The 25,068-nt window shown below is 40.9% G+C and overlaps 1 protein-coding gene across 1 annotated transcript; it reads left to right on the top strand.

Moving 5' to 3' along the window:
• Positions 1-3,098: 3,098 nt before the first annotated feature.
• LOC310955473 (uncharacterized protein) lies at positions 3,099-6,728 on the top strand. The gene is made up of 2 exons (XM_083925290.1): positions 3,099-3,297; positions 4,717-6,728. The coding sequence occupies exon 2, from the start codon at positions 4,721-4,723 to the stop codon at positions 6,512-6,514; it is 1,794 nt and encodes a 597-aa protein (XP_083781416.1). The 5' UTR covers positions 3,099-3,297; positions 4,717-4,720; the 3' UTR covers positions 6,515-6,728.
• Positions 6,729-25,068: the final 18,340 nt, after the last annotated feature.

Genomic DNA, 25,068 nt, shown 5'->3' with positions numbered 1-25,068 from the left:
TAAAACCAGTCCTAAAAATAGTGACTCTCTGTTACCAAGAAAAGAAAATAGTAAATGCTTAATTTGAAAAGCCTCACTTGTGCAGCTGTCTGTGTAATTGTGATTTTCAGTGGTTGCTATAGTCGCACATGCTAAAGCCAGCTCATACAGGGGCAAAGAATTGTCTAAAAAAAGACATGATCCTAATCAAACATATATACGCAGGGCACATTTGACAGCACTACGGTCTACAGCCTCATATATGACCTACTGCAGAGCCATGGTGTCGCATTAGAAGGCTTTTCTGTCATTAAGAGTGCCGTTTTAGCCAGCTGGCATCAAGCTGAGGTTACTACGAGTCTGAAAGACAGAGAGATGTCTGATGTCAAAGGTCTTGTGAAGGCGCTTTGTCACAGTGGCCTCTGCTGGGTGGTTAGGGCAGAGCATGCAGCGGTGGAGATCAGGGATTTAACTTTGGCACAACTCAGCTGTGACATTTATTCAAGAATGGGCCGATGATCGCTAATTGTCTAAATCTTGCATTAAATTATAGTGAATCACACTCAGCCAACTGTCGTGGCGGATTATAATTGACGTGGATGAATCCCAATTGCCTACTGGGAGAGGCTGTGGGATGCATCTGTCCTGCCTTTGCACAGCTGCTGAAGACTGATGACAGCAATGTTTGGCTTTCTAATTGAACTGGAATGTGGTAGTGTTTGCAAGATTAAATCAGAAGTCAGTCTTGAAAGGAGCTTATCACATTATACCTGAAATGTTGTTGTTTTTTCCCCGTGTACAGTCTTATCACGGAGAGCGATATCAATCGAATATCTGACATTAATTAGCATCGCTGAGATAAACACAGCGAGAATGGAAACTGAGGGCTCTGTGTGTCCTAGCAAAAAGTAAAAACAAAAGAAAAACAAACAGTGAGAGCCCACACAAATGTGCGTAACATCTATAAAAGAACTCCACTAGTGTTTGAAGGCAAGCTTTAAGACAATATGGAAAGACATTTTATATCAATAAATGTCAACCACAGACAGATAAAACAAATGAAACCAGTCAACAAATGATATTTTTTGAGAGCCGAACATACAGTAAGTGATGTTTTCCCATAAACTGCTCTCAAAGACCTCACTTAAAGCTATTTTCAGTCTGTTTAAAAGTAGCCGAGCTCTGATGTAAATCGAGTAATTGCTAACAGAGTCCCATGATGTAATTTTAGCTTTAAGCTCCAAGGAGCAGAGATCGGCCATTAAAGTGGAATAAAATGATACCATTTAATATGTCTCTATTGAGTGGCCTAATGCAAGAGTGTGTGGGGCTGTTTCATGTTTAAAGAAATGCGTTTTACGTGGTAACTGAAGGGCTTTTATGTCACAAAGTGTTTGGGTCCAAAGCTAGCGCTGGCGTGTTATAAGCCCGACTCTGACAGAGATATAAAGAGAGGGCATTTCACAGAGAACACATGAAAGCCTTTCTTGGATCTTAAATGATAACTTTAATCTTTGAGTCAATTTTTTCCACAACACCCTGCAAATAGATGGGGCGTATGTGTCATCATTACGGTTGTGGCAGATTGTATAACTGTATTCTCACACAAAAATGTACTTGTGTGCACGTGTGACAGTAAAATCAAGATGCCAGCATGAAACCGCTTTTGGTATGTCATCCTGTTACAGTTCCACATTAAATGGGATTAGAGAGGAAGCTTTTGCTCGGGGGACAACTAAATCTGGAACGAAACGAGGGAAATAAAGAAACACTTATCATACTTTAAAATGTGCTTTAAATCAAATTCTGTTACCGCGAGACATCTTGATTGTGTTGTTCCCTCCGTCCCCAGTGGAATTTCCGATCAAGTCATTTAAGTATGAAAAAAAAGTCTAACTTTTGGATGAATGGCGAAATAATTCCCATGATACCAGAGAAGGTTTGAGAGCCGCCAACTAACCAGAAAACCAACATCACCCTCCACCACTGCCATGTCATGACATCATCCTGCTTCCTCTCCGCTGGTGTCTCTGTGGTCTGGACTCCTAATTCTCTGGCTCCTATGCTCTCAAAAAGGGCCGGGCGACTTAATCCAGCACCGAGAGACAAGAAAATAATAGCGCTCGGTCCTGTTTCTGTCTCTCTAGCATGTCAGCGTGAATAATCTCCCTCTGAAGTGTGCCGTGATACAACCTGACATTACCAGCTCAGATTGCCCCCAAATTAGATAGAGTTAGTTTGCTTTGGCTGCACTCATCACTTTTTACGAAAAAACCTGGACACTGTATAAACTCCAGAAATGTCTCTAATGACAGACACATGGCACCGAAATGTGACCCCGAGCTAGAGATAATCACTGTCATTTAGTGTTAGAGCAAATCAGTGTGGGCTATTAACACCAAAACCAGTACAGACCTACATCAGCCGTAAATGATCGGTTTGGTGAATATGCATATGGGACATTTAAACTACATGCATTCGTTTAAAAATGTTTAGATATGCATTGGTTTTTGGCGCCTTCTAGTAAGCAACAGTAAGGAAATGCAAAACAGGAAATATTTAAGGCTACGCACATTTTGGCTTTTAAGTTTGGTTTCATAACAGGGGAAAGGAGAGAGAGGAGAGAGGAATGTGAAAACACCTCCCTGGTGACAAACTTTGCACAGATACAAGTCAGTATAGACAATGTCAGACATTTAAGAGGACAGAAACTTGAGAAAAACACTTTTTTGAGTGGAGAGGCACTTTTAGTACATCCTGCTCTTCGCAAAAACTAGGAGCAACTCCGAGCACTTGACCAGAGCAAACCTAATATTATCATCGCCATTCTGTACTTTTGTTTCATTGCATAGTTTTTCACTTTCACCATCTTCCTTGGTTAGGACCCTGCTGCAATCACCTCCTGCCAGATTCCGCCTCCCATCGACTTCCCTTTGCATCCCCCGCAACCGAAACTCCACAGTCGAACTCACGATTGCTGACCCGTGTGAGCTTCCGTACTTGACAGTTTCAGGAAGTAGCTTACACTCAAAACAACAGCATCTGTGTAGGACAGTTTTCTCGCTGAATGATGACACATTTTACAAAATTGCTCCGTAAATCAGGCGGTAACACGGGATACGTCCAATGTGCAGAGCGTCCAGGATCCCGTCAAAGTGTTTTGCCGCGACAATTTGCACTTTAATCGTTCACGTGAGCCACTTTGCTAGCATGTGTAGCAGGCTAGCGCGTTAGCCCAAACAGCTGATGTTAGAGTCACTTCAGAACCAGACTGAGCCAAAGGCGACTTTGAATGTGCTTTCAGACCGTTACATAGAGGTGGGTGGATGAGATAACAGTTAATGGCTTATGTTATATGTTGTCTGTCATTTGTAAAGTCCATTTTTACATTAATTAGGGCAGGAAGGGGTTCAGTTGATTAATATTACACTCGTTCATTTCACTCGGTTTGTACCAAGCTGGGGTTCCTGACCCTCAATAATAAATAAATATGAGGGCATGAGATGTTTAAGTAAAAGACATTGGTGCCACACAAAACTATATTTATTCTCCCCTTTCTTTTTTTCACAGCTTGGATTTTAGTTTGATAATTACAATAAACACTCTTATGCATTTAAATCAGCATTAAAATAGAACCATGATGGAAAAAGACTAAATGAACTGGGCTCCACCTGTAGTAAAATCTGAATCGGAGACCAAAAAAAGCTAAGATAAAGATTTTAACCTGTTGCCATGACATATTTAAATACAGGGGTTATAAACCAAAAGGCTGTGAACTGCTGTCTTTGAGACGGCTGGAGTGCTTTTAAAGGTAGAGTGGAAAACATTACTTTCAATCAAAGGGTTAGGTAGAAGTGATGTGTGAAACTAATGTTCTAACAGACGAGCGGAGGAGCTCAGACCATGTCCAACCACGAGCAAATTCAAACAACAGTACAAACGGATGGTGTTTGCAAGGTACAGGGAAGAAGAGGGGTGTGACAAACACTAGGGTTCTCACATTTTGCCATACTTGTCATTTATTTATTTTTACACACGCGGTTATTGTGTTGTTTGTTGGTGATTGTTTGTTTTGTTGAGCGTATTAAAAAAACAAAACAAACAGGATACACAGGCAGTGAGAAAACCTATAGTACTAGATACTAAGTGGAGAAGGGGCAGGAATTAATAACCTAATGCTTCTTCATACTCCTTTACAAACATACAAAGGGTTTCAATGACTAGGGCTTCAAGTGTAATTTATTTTTCATATGTTTCATTCATTCATTCATTCATTCAATGTTAGGAACAGAACAAAGTTTGCACAGCCCATTTATCAGATTGTCCTTGTTACATTTTATAAAACAAGCATTGAAGCCATATTTCAAGCAAAGATGCCAAACTTCCTCTTGTTCCACCTTCTCCATCATGATTTGGGGGATCTTTTTGCTTTCTTTCTTGCCTGCTTTTCACGATAGAATACAGAATATTCATAGATTTGGTCATATCACATTGAGCTTTATAAAGTGGTGGTAGGCATTTTGTCATAATCTAAATAAACGATTAAAGTAATCAATGTGCGATCTGATATTGTGAATAACCGTTAGTTGCATCTTAATTAGCACATAAACAAATACTGAAGACCATCTAAGCATCAGTGTGGTTAAAACTGCCCCAAGCCCTGCTTCTGTAGTTTTAAGACACAAATGAGGTGTTCACAAAAACTTACTTTTACCTTTCTTCATTTTACCCATGCAGAACGATGCCGCGCTTGCAGTCTGGGGTTTGGAAGCATTTCACCCTGGTTATCAAAGAAGGGAGGGAAACTTTCATGTGCAACTACTGTTTAAAGACATACACAAAGAATGCGACCAAGATGCAGATGCATTTAGACAAATGCAAGGAGTACTCTATGGTTTCGCAGCAGTCACCGGGTCCAGACGGGAGCTCCTCTGCCTCCATTCCTGTTCCCTCCTTCTCGTTCTTACCATCTGCCACTCCTGGGGGACAGTTCCTCATTGATTCAGTGGATCAGCGCAGCCAGGCGCGTGCTGACGAGTGCTTGGCAAGAGCTGTGTATGCCACTTCGTCACCCCTCACTCTCACAGAAAATATTTATTGGAAACGATTTTTCAATGTGCTCAGGCCTGCTTACTGTCCGCCCACCAGAGAAGTTTTGTCCTCTCATCTACTGGACTGTGAGCATGACAGAGTACAAAGCCAGGTCCATGAGGCCATAGGGAAAGCAGACTGTGTCACCATCATCTGCAGTGGCTGGTCCAACATAAAAGAAACGGGAACTATCATTTATTTTGTTGCAACTCCTGTTCCACTTTTCTACAAACGTACAATGTCAAAGGAGCAGACACACACAAGTACTTTTATAGCTGAGGAACTGAAAAACATTATAAATGAAGTGGGAGCACAGAAGGTCTTTGCTGTTGTCACTGATGACGCCCCAGAAATGATGGCAGCTTGGGCTCAAGTGGAAGAAGCCTTCCCACACATATCGGCTATTGGCTGCACATCGTGCGGCGTCCAGCAGCTCTTCGATGACACAGTTGCAACGCCGTCTATGAAGGCTCTGTGCAGTAGAGCCGAGCAGGTGGTGAGGTATGTAAGAGAGCAAAAAATATTAGCAGACACCTTTAGATGCTGGCAGACTACCAAGATAGGAAACCATACTGCTAATGGGGCAACATTGACACTGCCTATTAACTCTGACTGGACTGGTGTGGTTGACATGTTCAACAGCCTCCTGGAGGGTCAGAACTCTCTACAAGAGATGGCCGTCTCAACCACACTGGATGTTGAAGCATCCATCAGGGCCACGGTGCAGGATGCAGCATTTTGGAAAGGGTTAAGCGGCAGTCGGAACCTGCTCTATTTGATTGGGAATTACATTGATTACATGAAGAGAGGAGATGCTGTACTCTCCGGTGTGGTTGACATGTTCAGTCAGTTAAGATACCACATCGGAGCTTCGCTCTCTGAGTCTGTGCTGCACAGTGCTGAACAGAAAGCTGTCACTGCATCATTAGACAGGTGTCAGGACTTTTGCGTCAAGCCCATCCACGCAGCAGCGTACATGCTGGATCCAAAGCACGTAGGACAGCAGACACTCTCCGGGGAGCAGATAAACAGCGCTTACTACGTGATCTCCAACCTGTCGCACCATCTAAATCTTGATGCGGGTAAAGTGCTTGGCAGCTTTGCCAGATTCTCAGCCAAGCAGGGATTATGGAAGGGTGCTGGGATATGGAGCTCGTGCCAACACGTGTCCGCATCCACCTGGTGGAAAGGGCTGTGTTCCTCTGAACCGCTGTCCGCCGTGGCCTCAGCTATACTCCAGATCCCACCAACAACAAGTGCTTGCGAGCAACTAAGGTCACGCTTTTGCAACACAAAGGTGCAAGGTTTTCTCTCAGCTGACAGGCTGCAAAAGCTTGTAGCAGTACAAGTAAATCTCAAACTTTTAGAGCCAAATGATAGTGAGTATGCTCCGCTGGAGAGTGAGGAAGAGAAGAAAGTGTCCTTTGGATCTGAGACTCAATAGCAAGACAAAATGAGATATGTAAAGCTACGTGGGTTGTGATTCTCATTCCTTATGAAGGAGATAAAAAAAAGCCTTACAAGTCTTCAAAATACACAGGGTTTATTAGTAAAATTGATATTGTTTGTATATCAGTCAGAACTTGCACTTTGCTCACACTCTTCACTCTAGGGCCTGTAAAAAAATTTAAATGCATAAGGAGTGACTGATGCCTGATGCCTTCATTTGTTTTAATCATATACCATGCATACTCATGTAGTACTTTTATGACTTTTATTACAGTTTCAAATTGTATGTATAAGCTTTTTAGTCACAGATGTAAAACGTAAACTGACTAACAAGAGGTCTAATCTTCTGTGTTGAAGTGTTTACACAGTGGAAATCAAACTGTTCTGAGTTTATATCTGCACCTATGAGTTCCTAATGAATTAAAGGAGTAGTTTGGAAAATATGCTGATTCACTTTCTTACAGAGAGTTAGATCAGAAGATTGGCACCACTCTCATAATTAATATAAGGCTCTAGCCAACAGCAAGTTAGCTGAAAACTATTTCTTGGTCGTTAGAAGTCCAGCACATAATTTGGTGTAAAAACGTAACCTGTCATTTTAACACTTCATTTTTTGGTCAGATTAAGCACAAAAATGAGAAATGACCTGTTAATAACTGAGCATTAGAGGTGATGGTGGTTACCTTCTGACAGAGCCAGGCTAGCTGTTTCCCCCGTTTTCTAATTTTTTCCTAAGCTAACTGGCGGCTGTAGCGCTATATTTACTGAGTGGATATGAAAGAGGCATTGATCATCTTTTGTAACTCTCTCTCTGCAAGGAAGCAGATATTTCCCAAAATGTCAGACTGTTGCTTTCAGGAACAAATAACTCCCATGTATCAGCCCTGGGATTGTAAAACCAAATATTAGCTGTTAAATACGTTTCAATTGAAATAAAAGGGGAAAACTCCAAGTTTAGCACTTTTCATCAAAGGTCTAATGAAACACAAAACCTAGACCTAGCTTGTAAGAAAGTTAAAAAGCATCACAAAGAACTGCTGTGGCGAATCACTGAGTGTGATTTCTAACCCCCATTTTTCACACACACTCATTCACTGCTCTCTCCGTCAGCCTCTCTGCTGTGGTCTGCTGGTGGTTTGGCACCAAGGTGGCCTCGGGGTTCTGAGGGGAGACCTGGGCCTTGTAAATACTAGAATTATTAATCTTACTAGGAAGGATCCAGGACGGCTCTGAAGGTGTCTCTGCCTCAAAGGCAGCAGACCTGCCATAAATCTCAGGCAATATGTTCTCCACTACATCACTCAGTAAATTTATCACTTCTTGCGTACATCTTCCCTCCCTCTCTCCCACAGTTGCTTCACACTGCTTCCTGTTTTTTTGCGCCGCATGGGGATTTTGTAGGCAGTGACAACAGATGTGTGGGCAATAATTAGAGTGACGGTATTTATCATTTCACAGATAAAGAGAGGGCCAGTCTCATGATGTGTGTCTATGACAGATGGCAGTGCGTCGGTTGGGTTTTAAAGTTTAGTGATTTAGTCATACCACAGGCAGATTGCATGAAATTATTGTTTTGGCAATTTTTCACTCAGGTCGTGGTTTCATCCGTGTGTCATTACTTGTTGCGTGGTGTTTTCAGCTTAACGAGTGTTTCTGTCAGTTTTTTTCAAATTCAGCACTTTTTAAACTACATACTTAAAGGACCCATATTGTAAACAATTACATTTCCATCTTGTTTTTTTAATTTTTATTATAAAGCAGCTCAAGGATCTAAATAAATACTGTGAAATTTGCAAAACGCTCATCCACAGAAAAATGCACTCAGTCCATATTCAGAAACTGTCTTTAAATGAGCCATCAGGACTTCTTCTATGCTATATATAGGTAGAAGGTGCCGCTACAGTTATTCTCCGGCTGCAATGATGCTACAGAGACGCAGAGAGTGCAGGAAACACTGCCCAATCAGAGCAGACTGGGCGCTTTTTTGGGAGGGGGGTCTTAATGAGACAGGTGCTAAAACAGAGCGTTTCAGACTGGGTGAATACAGGTATAGTCAGACAGTGTGAGAATAATAATGTTTAAGAATAATAATAATAATAATAAAATAATATTATTAGCCTATCCTTTAAAAGTCCCTGAAGAGTTGAAACAACACCTCTTACAAAACAAAAGAACTATTATAAGATATGTTTGTATTTAATTCTATAGCATTATATTTTCCAAAAGTCAATGTTAATGGTATCCACTCAATTAAGACTGACATGTAAACAAGACTAAACTCTTCTGCCATGCTATCATTTGCTAATTATCCCCAGGCACGTTCCCCATCATTGTTTTTGAAAGTATAATAAAGATTTGACCTTTAACCTCATCCACCACTTTTAAAGCTATACCTCTGCATTTGCCCACAAAGAAAATCTATGGCATGGCAAAACTGATCATTTACCTAATCAGTATACTACTGACTATTGACAACCGTAGGTGTAACGAGCCATGACCAATCTGCCCCCTCTCCCTCCCCCTGCAACACGCATCTGCACACACACCTCCAGATTACCAGAAAGATTCTGCAAACAAACGATTTATCCGTGCACTCTTAGAATTTAGACGCATGAGAACACTTGCACTGATGTTGTGTATCTCTATGAAAATAAGAGAAAAATTAAAAATGTAACATTTCAGCACAAGCACAGTCTACTACTGATGAAACAACAGTATGTGCTGATCCCGTACACACACACAAGGATCTCAGATGGTGGTCTGGCAACAATAGCCAACAATGGAAAACGTTCTCCATTCCTTAGGGAACTGATGTCGATTAAGCTGTCTGGAGTCCCTATTCCCTAGTCAACATATTATCCACCAACTCTGCACACCATGACAGCAGATGTTGACGTCTCTCTTAACTCTGACGTTTCACTGCAGACTGGCACCTTGCATTTCTTTTGTAGTTCTGGGTCGTACAGCACAGTGCTAGGTTAGATACATATTATGGTCCAATAATTAATGTCAGATGAGATCGAGCGTAATTTTGTAATCTAACCAGGTCCACAAGGTATGGCTGCTTTAACAGCTGGTGCCGATCCGACTGTAACTCCCCCATCAAGGACTGATACTATTATCTTGGCCTGGAACAATGGCTGGCTTTAGCCGTGACTGTCAGTGTGAGACAGAGAGGGCGAGCGAGCAAATGGCGTGCTGCTTCCATTGAAAACAAAAGCCAGCTTGTCTGGGGATCATTGAGAGGAGAAAGTTATATTTTTACTCTAGTATCAATGGCCCAAGGACCTGAATATAAAACCCTGAGAGGAAAGGTACAGTATGTGATTTCATTAACAAGTCTTTCTCTGCTCACTCTCCCTCTCCATGAAGCATATGCTGTAACCTATTCACTGTCACAATTGAATGTGCAAAGTGCAGTCAACCTGTGAATTAATCCTAAACCCTTTAATATATTTGGTTTTTTATACGTCCTTTTCCTAATGTCTAGTGTCTGAACGCTGCGGCCTAATTTGAAATCTGATAATCTTCTGCGCTCACTCCAGCTGTCGATCACAACTCTAAACACTCAAGACTGAGATGAAGTATTTACCAATATATTTTTTATATTTCTTAAACAGAACAGTTCTATGTAGTGCACATTAATAATCCATCCACATAAAATTGTAAACTTAAGATGAGATAAGCTATGTTCAGGATTTAAAAAAGTTCAGCTAAAATTAAGAATAATACATAATGTAAATCACAATGGCTCTTTTTTTTATTAATTCTGAATGTTTTTTTAAATGTAAATATGTAATCATAAATATTTGATGCTAAATTCTCAGTCACAAAACTGATACTTTTTTATTATTTATTGTGAATGATGACCCACCGGCTGTACCTTCACTGTTCACACACCGCTCTTGGGAACTACAGGAATCATCCCAAGTTTAAGATTTGGGGGAAAAAGGACCAAAGTGTTAAGAACCAACTGTCGAAAACACCTTCAGTGTAGTAATGATTGATATTTATTTACAGACAAATGATTAAAATGATAAACAAAGAAAAATGGCAGAAATTGAAGCAAAATAAGGCAGCAGCGTCACATAGGCCAAAATAACTATAACAAAATCCCACAGTGTCTGGAAAATAAAAACTCATTTTATCTACATAAACTAAAAGAATGATCAAGGTTCTCCTAACACTTAGTCAGCAAAGACAAAAGATAGGTAAATAGAACAAGATGCGACCAAACAACACTGCTTCTGGGAATTGATAGACCGCTCCGGTTACGTACAGGTGAAGTTTAAATGTGTGATGATTCAGGCAATCAGAGACCTGAAACACAGTTCGAGACAACTCTCTTCCAGAAAGAGACCAAAGGAAAGTCTGTGGATGTAACACCATCTTAAAGGAACATGTGGGAAACATACAAGTACCACACAGAAAGGACCAGGGTGGAGATTTGAGGCTAGGACTGTCCTGTTGTGGGGAGCCAGCACTGGCCACTGAGCCACCCTACCACCCAGTTAAAGTACCTAATAGAGTGCTTCTCATTCTGAAATCAGAAACATGACCTTGATATACATCTAAATTTGCAGTATATTCCTTTTTGCACGTCTGCAGTGGACAGCCAAGCTCCAAATCACCTCCTCACCAAGCCCAAAGTGGCCGACCAAACACATCAGTAGGCCGGGGCTTTATTTAAAGATGACCGTTGTGTCAGACTGTTTGGCCATGTTGCCGTTGCTAACGGCTACCTACTGTAATAACAGACCGGCAACAATTTGTGGCTAGAGGCTCCCATCATTATCTCATTCCTCACCCAGGCCAACACCAGCCCACCCATCAACCCACTCCCCTCTAAAAACCAGTCTGAAAAACAAAAACAACAGATGGGTTGTGCCAAGGAGACTGTGACTGCTCCTGGCCATTACCACAGTCAGGATCCCGAGGGGTGGTGGGAGGGTTGAGCTGCTTGGGTTGCAGATATGTAAAGTAACCTGGTGGAGGGAGAGTCTGGGCTGTTCTCCCTTGCATGTCTTGTTCTTGCTGCTCTCAGCACCTCATAATGCTTTTATAATTACATTCCAAGCTAGCTGAATCATGGTGAGGTAATCACAGAACAGCTATTGTAAACTTGTTCAGCAAACATCAGGTTGGCTAGTGGTAGAAGAAGTACTCAGATCCTTACTTAAAGGGGGCTGTACCCCACATCCAGAACATTAATATAACAGCAAACAGCTTATGCCATGTAAAGATATAGTGGAATAATGGTGTCCTGAGCAGAGAATGAAGTCACTCTGCCTCTGTGTGTGAGTTTCTCTGTTGTTTGCTGTGATAGACAGTCCGACACAACTCGTCCAGTTAGTAAAGGTATCCTTTGTTTTTTTTCCTCATTGTTCATGTCTCGTGTTTCCTGTTTTGTTTTGGTCAATCACGTGATGTCTCGTTTCAGGTTCCTTCTCTACCTACCCTACTGTGTGATCTCCTGCCCCGCCCTAATGTGTTACACCTGTGTGTCAATGTCTTCCCTCTCCCTAGTGTATTTAGTCCCTGTGCTCCCTTCCCTCAGTGTCAGTTCGTCTTGTTCCTGCGTGACAGCGCTGCAGCCTTTCCCTTTGTGTGAGGTTTTAACCTTAACCTGCTCCTTTTGTACCTCTGCCTTATCTGTTTGCCTGTCGGTGTGAGCCGTGTTTTCAACTGCATCCATTTGTTGGGTCTGCATTTGAATCCCCATCCTGGTTCAGTACCTGCCACAGTCTGGCCATGCATGCATGTTACTGTGTCCCAGAGTAGGTGTGGTAGGTAGCTTAGTCCTAACTTTTAGTTGAGTTTTTCCTTTCTGTTAGATATTCAAGTTTTATCTCTATAGGTCTCAAAGCAATTTGAGGTATTTTAGAGGGTAAACTTACACACGACAGGTGTTTCTTTTCTCTCTAACAAGCCAAAAAGTTTGACTTCAAATATCTGAACACCAACCAGCAACATAGTTCTTCCCACATGTAGTTGAATATAAGTATAAAGTAGCACAAAATGAAAACACTCAAGTAGCAGTACCTCAATAAAGTACAATACTGAAGTAAATGTACTTAGCTATTCCATCACTGAGATGAACCGCTTTCTATTTACTGGCAAATCGAGGCTGTTAGGCACCTGGCAGCAGAGGTTGATTGACTATGATTAAACATTTATATTGATTATAGAGATACCATCTCCAGAACTGAATCTGCTGTAGATATATTACATGTTCTCTTTTGTTTCAACAACTTTCATCAAGCGACATCTGGATTCAAGAAAGTATTGAAAACGTGTTATTGTCTGGAATTGGCTCGCTGCTATGAGGTGCCGTGTGATTTGTGTGTGAGGACAGAGCACTTGGTATAGGAGCTGGCATCACACACAACCTCATTTTATTCCAGCAAACATTGGCTTTAGCTGAAAGCCGGGGGACTCATCAGCGATAAAAAATGGCATGAAATAACCCAAATAGTAATGGCTCTGGTGGGGATGATGCAGTTTGCACTAAATAGGGGGTCTATCTATTTCATCTTTCCAAAGTCATTTTGTTTTGGGTAATAGCAAAACATTCTTATCATAAAACAAAAGCTAAAAATGTTTAGAGACTGGAGGAGAACATGAAACCAAGCCTGTTCAAGATAAAGGGATCTCAGTGCTTCCCTGCCACCAGGAGGCTGAAAATAACATTTGTTTTTTCCTTTTTTTTCCACCTGGAGAGAAAGCGATAGTCACATTGGAAATACCAATTCAATCACGAGGGAGAAAAGGGCCATGTGACACCTCATCCTCATTACAGGTGTGAAAGAGATCTGTAGGGAAGACAGGCCTTGAATCTGCTTTGCAAATGTCATCAATCATCTCCGGGGGCGTTTTCATCCCTTGTCTCTCTGTCTCACGCTTACACCTCCACCTCCCAGCCTTCTCCCCTGCCCCTTTTATCCTCATCACCATCGTATGTGCTCACTCAACAGCAACTGAGGATTCCGAAAAGAAATCAAAGTCAAGCTACGAAGGAAAGCCGGTGACTTCCTCGTCTCTCCTCCCTCCCATAGAGACCAGAGGTCGGGCTCCTTTGAATCAGACGTCGCTTTTGTTTCTATATGAAGTGAGAGAACTGAGCCGAGCCCGAGCTGCTCTTGGAACGTGATGCTGCTCTCCTCGAGCGGCACAAAGCTCAGTGGTGCCAAGTATGCAGCTTTAACTGCTACCAGATGTACAATTATAACCACTTATAACCACCAAGGACCTTTCGGTGGGTAAAGAACAGAGGGAGATAAACTACTTGGCAAAATAATGAACATTCTGCAGAAATATTTATCTGTTTCAGCTTTAAACTAGTTTTCTTTTATATGGGTATTTTATTGTCTCACAGATGCATATTGTATGTGCTGAGCCACATAAACCACTACAGAAGTTGGTACGTTTTATAAGCTAATTATAGCCCAAACACAGGCACTGAGCAAGAGTGGGCGTATTGATTTTTTATCCAGCTCATTATTGAGGCCAATTGAATGAGCCAGATTCTTTCCTCTGCTCCAAAAGTAGGAAAAGAAAAATCCAACCCATTTTTATTTGTTTTGTTGAGGATATAATGTTCATTCAAGTTGACATATAGTTTTCCTGAGCCATGCCAAGTAGTATACAACCTCATCTATCTGTCAAAATGATTTTACACTGTCATAGCTGTAAAGGCTCTGTGGAGTTCATGGAAAGTTTTAGAAAGAGATGGGAGAAAGGAGATAGAGAGAATCAGAATCTGTTTCACGTTTGGGAGTTTGGGAAGTCCCCCTTTCCTTTGTTTGCTACATTTTTCAAATGTTTCCCATTCATCCCTTGAGCCTCTGATCATTTAGAGATTGAATGTTGGATGTGTTGATGTGTTGACAGGACACCGAAAGCCTGCCCCCTTAGTTACTGTTGCTACGCCTGTCGAGCTCCCAGATCTGGCACAGCACATTTAAAGATAACAGTGGCTGATAATTGAAATTCTTGGTAATTCTTTTGAAACAATGAGTCTTTAATTATAGCCAGACAGAAGGAGATAAAATCAGTTTCTCATTTTTAGTATATTTTTGCATAAATTCTAACTGTCACTGGCAGATTTATATAATGATAGCTGCATGAGTTGGCCATCTTGGCTGACTTTTTAATGTTTTAAATGCTACAGACATGATAATATGCAAAACTGAAGCTAAAGTTGCACATACGCGGCACAAAGTCAGCATCATCATAGTTTCACATCTAGTGTAAGACTTGTAGAAACATCCTTGTAGCTTATTGCAGTTCCGAGCTGATTAGCCCTTTCATTATAAGGAAGAATACTAGCCTGTTTCATTCTGGATGCTTAGTTTACATACTTGTTGATATAAACATTACAAGAGAAAGTGTTTATAATGTAAGACTAACTTAGCAAATGTAAAGCTACCTTGGGTAAAGCTGTCTGGGTGCCATTGTACATTTCCCAGAATCATATACAGCAGGACAGAGCTGCTAGCGTTAGCTAAAATTCTGTAGGCAGCGTAGCAGCTGTGGTCATCGGAATCGAGGTAGCTGGTTAACTAGTTAATGACAGCACCTCCTCATTCCCATGGCGTTAAATACGGCCATTTCTTGACGTGGCTAAGCACAGATCTGTGTTACGACTGATGTTTAATGATGATAATGTGACTGTGTTGATTCAGTTTAGTTGAGGACACACACACACACACACACACACACACACACAGTGTCCCGAGGAACTCTGGTTTAACTAGAGTAATTTTTATTATTATCTTTGATAAGTATTGGTTATATGCTTATGCTATGCTAATATTTACTTGATTAACGATACGTTTATTGGGAATACTCAATCTCAAACTGAACGTGAGTCAAGGCCCTACATTTAAGTGGTTCTCTGTGTGAGGTTTTTAATAAATAAAAGTGATTAATTTTTCTTTATTCATTTTCTTTTTTAAATATTTCATTTGATAGCCACACTTTTGATCCAATTAACCTAGAGTACCTACAGCTGTAATTGGACAATCGTTCTCCTGCCCAGAATGAGATGACACAAGGTAATAAGTGCCTCTGCACATTTCCCTATCACCTTATGTTATTACCAAAACCCTGTGAGGTCCGCACATTTTACGGTTACGGTATGTCCCTGCAAAGAAAGAATTCATGCATAAATCATTCATAAGGGTTTATCTATTTTTAAATAACAAATAATCTTTCACAGCACTCAGCATGCAGCAAGATACTAGGCTACTGTAGTTTAATGAAAGTGTCTCATCTCTTTTCCTTATTTGGCACCCTACTGGAGATCTAAAAATTGAGTTTAGCGTATCTTTTTTTCTTATGGTAATTACAGCATTTTCCAGCATTTAGACTTGTCCAAAGTCTGACTGCATAACAATACGCTGTCTGTAAAAAGACGGAAAATAATCCTAATGCTCAGCGATCACCACTGCAATGCTGCAATACATTTTCTATGGAATGAATGTGCTGTCTGTTGGCCACAGAGTGAAATACGTGCAGGCAAGCACCCCAGCTACAAAAAGTAAGGCTATGCAAGCAAATAAAAGGCTGACTCGGCAAGACTGTGGCTCACAGGTGTGCAAAAGTATATATAAAAGGTGGAGAGCATGTTATTACAGGTGTGTAACCACATGTTGATGTACCCTCCCTCATTTGCTGACAGGGTGTTATATGGTTCAGTCTCCTCTGACCCTGAAGGCTGAGCACACTGCAACCACTGTAAACTAAGCACCACAGAGTATGACATTATGATTTAGCTTTAGTATTGTGGGAATGTAATGACTGAAAGGAGCTCAGGGAGTTCCTAAATCATACACCAAGGGGTGTTAAAAATATGAATGAAGACTCAGTCACTTAACACCCCAGGACAGGAAGAAGACCACTCTAAAAGTTGAACATTTTACAACTTCCTATTGATCTTTTGTCTGAGAGGAAAAGACAGAAAATGCAAAGCTCCCTCCCAACTCTTTTGCCTTGCACTTCCGATTCAAAGTAGTGATTGAGGTGAGGTGTCCCAGTCATCAGAAGGATCATAAAGCGTAGAAAGTGATGAGCAAGTGATTTCCTTAAGATTGCTGATGATGCGTGGAAAGAGTGAGTGCTGTGATGTTGCAGTTTACATAAGCGAAATGATGTAAACACTAATTAAAAGGAGCTCTTTTAAGATGTTCTCAGTATGTAAATTGTAATGAGTTGCTTAAATTAAAGACAGGCATATAAAGAGACCAGATGCAAACATTGTTCATTGTTAGGAGGTTGTGCAAGTATACCTTTTCAGATTGTATGAACACCTTGATTACACAGGAGCATGAGTATGATCAGAACAACAGGGAATACAAGAGGACCTGAGTTTACCATTCTACGCAAATCTGGTTTGTGAAGGCATCTGTGGCATTTTCAGACTATTATCATGAGTCTCTCTGTACCAGCCACAACAGTGATGCTCTCCCTGTGTGTGTGTGTGTGTGTGTGTGTGTGTGTGTGTGTGTGTGTGTGTGTGTGTGTGTGTGTGTGTGTGTGTGTGTGTGTGTGTGTGTGTGTGTGTGTGTGTGTGTGTGTGTGTGTGTGTGTGTGTGTGTGTGTGTTTCATCATGGAAAAATGTGGTCCCAGAGATACCTACTGTAGCAGGAACTACCACAGAGGCGGTTTTGAGTATTTTGTGATTGCGATTACCAATGTGCAAGAAAGAAAAAAAGTCCCTGGCCCGATTTGACGGCGTGGTTGATTCCATCTCTAGTTTTTTTCTGAGTCCGATCTGGAGGGGAAGTAATCCCACCAACTGACACTTTTTTGTCTCACCAGGCAAGTCTAAGTAGGAAGTATGTGAGACTGAATATTGAACTGCTTAAAGCATGTAGTTTCTAAATAATTCATGACTGGAAGTTACTTAAAAGATGTATCTTTTTTCATAGTTTAATCCATGTGATCATTCCATACTTAAATGAATACATTCAATAAAGTCAGTGGTTCTTAGAGCTATCACTGATTATTTGAGGCAACACTACCCGGCCTAATTGAGTACATAGTGTAAACAGTGAAGTAGGCTACATGTAAGGGCGCACTCAATCTGTCCTTCCGCACCGCGCCCCGGGCTTTAGGGTACTTGCCCAACCAATATAAAAATCTACCAGGTCCAAGAACCTCTCAATGTCTTGTCAAGGTGCTGTTCTTCATTCATAGCTGGACGCTAAGGCGGGGCAGAGGCAAAAGAAATAGAGCAGTTAAGATGAAATAATGTGACAAATGCAACGGCTGTCACAACAAAAATGATATTCTATCACGTATTCTATCCACCATGAAAACTCCAATCAAGCCTTGTTTTCAATAGTCTGTGGCGGTTTTGCAGCTTAAATTGATAGATGAAAACAAACTAACATTTAGATTAGCCAATTTTTCATTATCATTCATCACCTAAATTTGTCTTTATGGCTGAACGTACCAATGCTTCATTTTTGACACAACGCCATATGTTTTGTTGACGTGAGAAACATGTTTATATTACTTGTAGCTGACAAAAAGACAGCGACCTGTGAAACCTGTTCAAACTTTCACTAGTTTGTAGTCGAATAGAAGAGGAAAGTTTAAGAATGAAAAGTTGTTTGCTTATTCGGTATTATAACACGCTTTGTTGATGGAATGTGTGAAATACATACCCTACGTATACTGTGCTCTGTTACAGAGTAGCAGAGCTGCAGAGGCATAATGACACCTTTTCTGGTGGCAACCCCTTCATCCACATTTCATTCTCCCTGGAAATAAATCTTATCTGATTCCTCTCTACTCACAATACTGTAACTTTTCAGGAGGAATCCAATTTCCATTGATTCTGCACCTTCCGTGACATGCCGGTGTTAATATGAATTTCCGGAAATCTATGTGGTGAGATATGAGGCAGGAATAATCACATGAGCCACTTTCTCATTTGGAATTCATAGAAACCGTTAACTCACATCTTCAGCACCCTCTTAATCCCTCTGGGTTTTTTTTCCGGCATGTCAATAAATATTGAATTTGACTCTGTACTTCCAACTTGCTGTAGGATTAAGTTTTGGGATTTTATTTCGAAGAAAACATTACGTTCGGTAATATTTAGTATGTCGTTGAACGTTACAAAGCACCTTTACTCAAGTACAAATTTACTCTTACTCCTTTACTTTACCTGTACTCCACTACAATTCAGAGAAGAGTAAACTGTACTTTTTAAGTACTACAGTTATCTGACAGTTTGAGTTACAAGTCTCTTTACAAAATAAGATTTTGCATCTTATAGAATATGATGCTTTCTTATAAATCAATAGAGCTTAAGCAGCAAGTTGATTTATCGTCTGGTCAGAAAATTAATTGGCAACTATTTTGATTACTGGTTTCCCTATTCACAATTTTTTCTTGGAAAAATCCTTCTCAGATGTGAATATTTGCTGCTTTCACTTTTAATTCTTTACCACATTTGTATTTAATTTTTAATAACTTTATCGTTTTGGGAAAAACAAGTACTATGAGGCAATTTTTCGATATTTTCAATAGTTATTATACTTACATACTGTAGTTTTATTTAAGTAACATTTCTGAATACTTCGGGTGCTAATGACTGTACCTTTATGACCAATAAACAATGTTGACATTCAAAGTTCAACCATCAAAGTGAAATGGAGAGCGCTGTTTAATGAAGATGAAATAGAAACAGAATGAATGTCTGCAATGCCTTTAGTCTGGGCCATACATAGAAAGTCTCCTTCTGCTTGAAAGCCAAGAATGGATGTTATTTCAGTGACAAATTCCCTCAAAACGCCGCGGTGTTGCAGTTTGTTCTGTGGTACGTCATGTTAGCCTCTTTCAGCCTGTGTGGCTTTTCCCGTTAAGAAAGAGCACATTCACCAGTTGCTCTACAGGTGCGCCGTCAAGAGTATAAACTTTGTCAGTTTATGAGAACATGTTTTATAGAACTGGAAAGGGGACAATAAAAACCATCCCAGGGCTAGACTGGAAATAAATGGCGCCACATACCACTCTGATAAATACACTTACTCTTACTAAATCATAGAATACTTCAACTGGTCTGCTTTTTCTCTTGCTGTCGGTCTTCTCTCAGCTGTGCAGACAGTAAGTGGGATGTTTTTCGTCCAGCTCTGGGGTTACCTTGGCAACCCGCAAGAAAGAAACGTGCTTGGAGGCTGTGGAAACTGACGTGTAAACTTTCCACAGCCACGTACAAGCTCCAGGGTCCATCCCTGAGCCCGTCGGCCAGTCAGTCAGTCAGCCACATGTCAGGAGACATGGACACCGGCCAGTGCTTCTTTCCAGTAAGGGCTTTCAAACAGAGTCCTGCCGCTGTTCAGACCCTCAGACACACTGTCGGTGGGTGCAGCTACAGAGAAAGTTAATGTGAAGCATCAGATCTCATGCTGCATACACTATGACAAATCACACATCCTCACGACTCTCCTGTTTATCAACTCTCATGGTATATGATGTTATTCCATTCAAAGCCATAGAGGATAACTGCAAACAGATCAAGATGTTAACAGGCGTAATATTTCCATCAGAGTCAGACTTGAAAGAAAAATGTGTTTAAAAAAAAAAGTCTAAAAAACACAACTGATTACTTAGTTGTTTGATGACATGACTATAGCTGTAGTTAAATGACTCTTTTGGCATTTAGAGCTTTTTGAACCTAAATTTCAGAAGTCTCTTAAGATAAAACTGGTGTTATTCTATATTCTTTGTTTTGTTAACACATCACATGAAAACACCAAAGAATGTGTTGATCCGTCTGTCTGGGGCACTTACTAGATCAAGTAATTTCCTAAAACATCTGCCAATGATACTCAATAAGGAGCAAATGTGAATTTGTTGGGCTATTTTTACTATTCTCAGCTTCACATGAATGCACATTTAATGTTTATCATAATGAAGAAATATTCAGTGCAAATGTATGGCTCATATATTGACTGAACACGTTTCCAACAGCAAAAGATTTTTGAAGCAGCTGTTAGCATTTTTCGAACTTAGCTCGACTCTGACTCACATCAATGATGATGATTGGATCCCCCGTTCCCTAATTCTGCATGGACCTTTTTTTCCCCCAGCAAAAACGGGCCCGAAACATCAGGGATTTATTTCTTCCATGACAGCGAAATACATTAATCCAGCGATGAGAGACTTGTGTACATGAAACTGAGCTTCATATACACTTTAAGGACTGACTAACTCATGAAGAGACTTGAAGGAACTTGCTGAACCGAGCAGCATTAACAGGAAAAATTCAGTCTATTGTGACGCTATTGGTCGTGTTAACTTGCCATGACTGTTCCCTGAGATTCAGGGAAAAGGGGCCCCTATGTTTTCCTTATAAACACGTAAGTACTTCCCAGCCTTTTAAGTACAATGTTAACCATAGCATTAAAGCTATGGAATAAAGTTGCTGTGTGATGAGAAGACTGGCAGTTTGGATCCATGTTTGCATTCAGGATTCCTGAAATAAGGCACTTGGCAAGTCTTTCACCAAGTCTGTTATTATAGTGTGCTCAGTTCCTCTGCGGAGAGGGCTGAAATGACACCATGTCAAAGGGCCGCAAAGTCAGTGACAACTTCAATCCCAACATGAACATAGATTTCCTTCTGGGGTTCATTTTTGTATGACTAACAGCTGAGCAGCCGCTCAACATGAAATCTCCACCAGCTTTAATTTATAATTCCTTCATCCTCCTCTGTCCCAGAATTCAACCTTCCATCCAGATTGTCCGCCTTTCTTGAGCGTTCCCTAACGACACGTATTCAACATGGCGATGGCTCATGAGGGGTGTTCTCAACCTATCGCACTTGTTAATGATAATTGTTTCTCCTCTTTCAATAAGCTACTAAAGCTTTCATTCCTTTCATCTTTCCTTGGTGAGTGTGTGTGTGTGTGTGTGTGTGTGTGTGTGTGTGTGTGTGTGTGTGTGTGTGTGTGTGTGTGTGTGTGTGTGTGTGTGTGTGTGTGTGTGTGTGTGTGTGTGTGTGTGTGTGTGTGTGTGTGTGTGTGTGTGTGTGAGTGCTTCTAATACTTGTTTGTAAAGGAGACACTGATGAAAAGGGCCAAAGAGCAACTTCGACTCAGCTGAATGTGCTTTTTCTGGATTCACTCAAACCTCTCTTTGGATGGTAATGTTACCTTGTAGCTTGAGTGAGTATTTGCATGTGAGTATGATTGTGGAATGAGCAACTCATGACATTCACACAACATCCAATATGTCAGATCATCCTGGCCTCGAAAAGAATACACTTGTTTACTGTGTGTCCTTTTTAAGGTCATCTTGCCTTATGCCATCATCTCCAGTATTGTCATGGAGCAAATCGTTGTGTGCTGTGAGAGAAGAGAAAAGGATGAGCTTTTAGTGAAAGAAAAACCCTTTCCCGAATCAGAACAGGCCCACAGGAAAAGTGATGCCTTTATTCAGCTTTCAGTGTCATCTTCACCCACAAAAGCTGCAGGAGATGAGCAGCAGCCCACGGTGGTTATGAGAAACTTCGGGATGACAGCTGAGATTTCTAAAGCTGAATGTGGGGAATTTGAAGTTTGATGTTAGTAAAGTCCGGACCCTGACGACACCGAATACAACCAACCCTTTGAGATTAAACATGAAAGGAAGCAATACAGCTATTACTGTGCTTTTGTCCTTTCAAAACAAACCAATTTCTTGTCTGATCGTCTACCTGTATGAAAGTCCCTTTGATGACAAAGTAATCCTTGAGATTTTTGTTACATTCCCAAACACACAATCCCACAGTCAGACCCCCTTTCAACAGCATTTTGGCTTTTGATGACTGTGGGTGAGGCCAACACATACTCCTTCTCAACTTGACACATATATGGCCACTTGGTCAGGACTCCTACTGTATGTGTCAATGCTTCAGCGTCATTTTTCAACATGCAGATCAGGGTAAGTTAGATTTAGGCAACAAAACTAATTGGTTAGATTTAGGAAAAGACAAGGTTTGGGTTAAAATTAGAACGTTTGTTATGTAACTTATTTACTTAGCATACCTAATTTAGTTCAGCACGTTAGTAACATAAATTATGATAAATCAAAGTTGACTTTTGGTTTCGCACGCGACACGAAGAGCGGCCACCTGGGTGAAAATCCTGTGTTTGCACCCATCCACCCCGACCTCCTCCATACACAGACTTTGGTACTCTTTATACTACGTCATCTCACTGCACTGCAGTTGAGCCTGATGCGTGTCTTACAGACGCTTAAGAGCGCCTTGTGTGTCGGTATCAGACGCTGTGGTCCACTGACCAAGCTCTATTTTACGGTTTGGGAATTAGAACGGGTTGTTGAGGGCATCCAGAACAGGTATGAATGCTTTTTACCTTTTAACATGGTCGGGTGACATGCTTTACAATCTAATTTGTACAGGCATTTCATCGCTCCAATGAACCCATCTTGACAGACTGCTCTTCCAAATAAGTACAACTTTAAAAAATAAAAATAAAAATGAACTGAATGCATGGTTTTTAAATTTGTGTGCATGTTTCTTTTTTCAAATCTGTACATTCAGTTTTGCAGTCCATGCTTCATCTCTACTATACGACTTTCTGGGCTTCATAAAAATATTCCCAGATGTAATCAACAGCTAGAGTAAACTTTAACCCCTGCATACTAAATAGTCTTATGAGCATACAAATAAACTGTGTTTCCCTTAAAGATCTATAGTGATTTATCTAATAGAGAAGAGTAAACCTTAACTTTCTGCTGCTATTAAAGCTTGTGTTAAAGCTTGTGGTCCAGTGGGGTCATCAGTACACGTCTATTAGATCAAAGCCATTTATCCTGGAAGAAAATTCATTAAATAGCAGATAGCGATCAGACTTTGTATCTGTAATTAACAGCCATCTCTCTGATTGCCTCCACGCCATTAAATACCACACCAATATCTGGGCCTTGTATCCCCATTATGAACTGCTTGATTAAAAATGCAAATTAAGCTCCCTCTAATTGCACATTAACTGACATAGAACTGGACAAAGCATTGTGTGTGTGTGCGTGCAGGGGTTTGTGTGTTTGGGCATGTGTGTTAGCGTGCATGTGGGCTGTGCTATACGGTGAGTAATCGAACTAATGGTTTGAGTGGTGACTTGTGAGGTTTTGTGGAAATCTAAATGCCATGGCGGACAATTAATAGAACTTTGTGTATGTCAGTCAAACTTTAAAGGGAGAAATTAATCCCTGCGCTGAGTCCGTCAGTGGCTGGCATTGACGCACTAAGTGCTTAAAATTCTGTGGAAGCAGTCCATCCACTGTAATATGTCTTAAAGGAAATTACCCTGAATGGATCTAATAGGTTAGTCAAAATGCCCTGAAGTGCACCCTTCAGCAGAAAGATACATAATGGTGGTTAATAAAGGTGATTTTTACAAATGCCATAAACCTTGTGTGCAGCTGTGTTATAAATGTCTGCCATAGTTATTAGAAGCCTTTCAAGATGGGCTACATTTAATTACTGAGACTACATCTACACTACGCCATCTTTTATAAGGCAGTTTTTGTGTGAAGGAGACTCGTCGACACTAGTGTTTTTCGAGTTTGTTTTCCCTGTGTACCTCAGTAAAACAGCTGAACAACATAAAAACGTCTAAATCTTCTCTCTCTTCTTTTCAGTTGGCAGAAAACAAAACTGCACATCACAGCTGACGTATCTGGTTGTGACGTCATCTGGCAAAATCACCATAATTGTCACATACGTGTGCTTCTTTAGGACACCTTGGTGTCAAACCACTTGGTTTGGGTCAGGGAAAGAACGTTGGTGAGGTTCAAGTGTGTAGCGTAACCATAGTGACGCACACAACAGGAGTGAAAGTCCTGGGAGAACTCAAGTCCTGTGTTTGTTTGATCTCTGCATCACCCCGGCCCCCTCCCTACCCTCTCACTTCTGGAGCACTTGCTCTGAGCATCTAATATTGCTGCTGATGGCTTTACAGTTGAGAGCACGGCGTGTTTTATACAGAGGCCCAAGGGTGCCTCGTGCGTCGCCACAAATGCAGAGGGCCATGATAAAATGGTATTTAACACCCTGGGAATATGAACAGGGTGACTAAAATCCAGGTCAAGAACAACATCTGCGCGGTATCCAGTTATAGACAGTGAAAATGAGGAAAATGAGAGGCAACAGAAATTCCTTGTTTGTGGAAATGCTTTAACCATTTCCATCCTATGTTTTATCCAAATCTTTATCATTATTGTTATTCTTCCGTACGTTTTCCAGTCGCCTCTAGCTGCTGCATACATTCAGCTACAAAATGTTCAGCTCCTTTAGCTGATTTATGCTGATCAACGTCTTTCTGCCTTTTATACTTTTTCATAAATTAAGCCTTTTTTGTGAATGCAAACCAATGGAGATCAGCTAAAAATACTACATACGATGAACTGATCTCTATGGCAACCGTTGATTTGTCTCAGCTGGGTGATGAGGTCAAAAGGTCAGTCCTAACAGAACTCGGACAGGAACCGTAGGGTCGCCGGTTTAAGTATGAAGGAGCTGACATCTGA

The sequence above is a fragment of the Echiichthys vipera genome (assembly GCF_963691815.1).
Source record: "Echiichthys vipera genome assembly, chromosome: 13".
NCBI lineage: Eukaryota > Metazoa > Chordata > Actinopteri > Perciformes > Trachinidae > Echiichthys > Echiichthys vipera.
The sequence above is the reverse complement of the archived record's forward strand: the minus strand, read 5'-3'. Positions and strand labels throughout refer to the sequence as shown.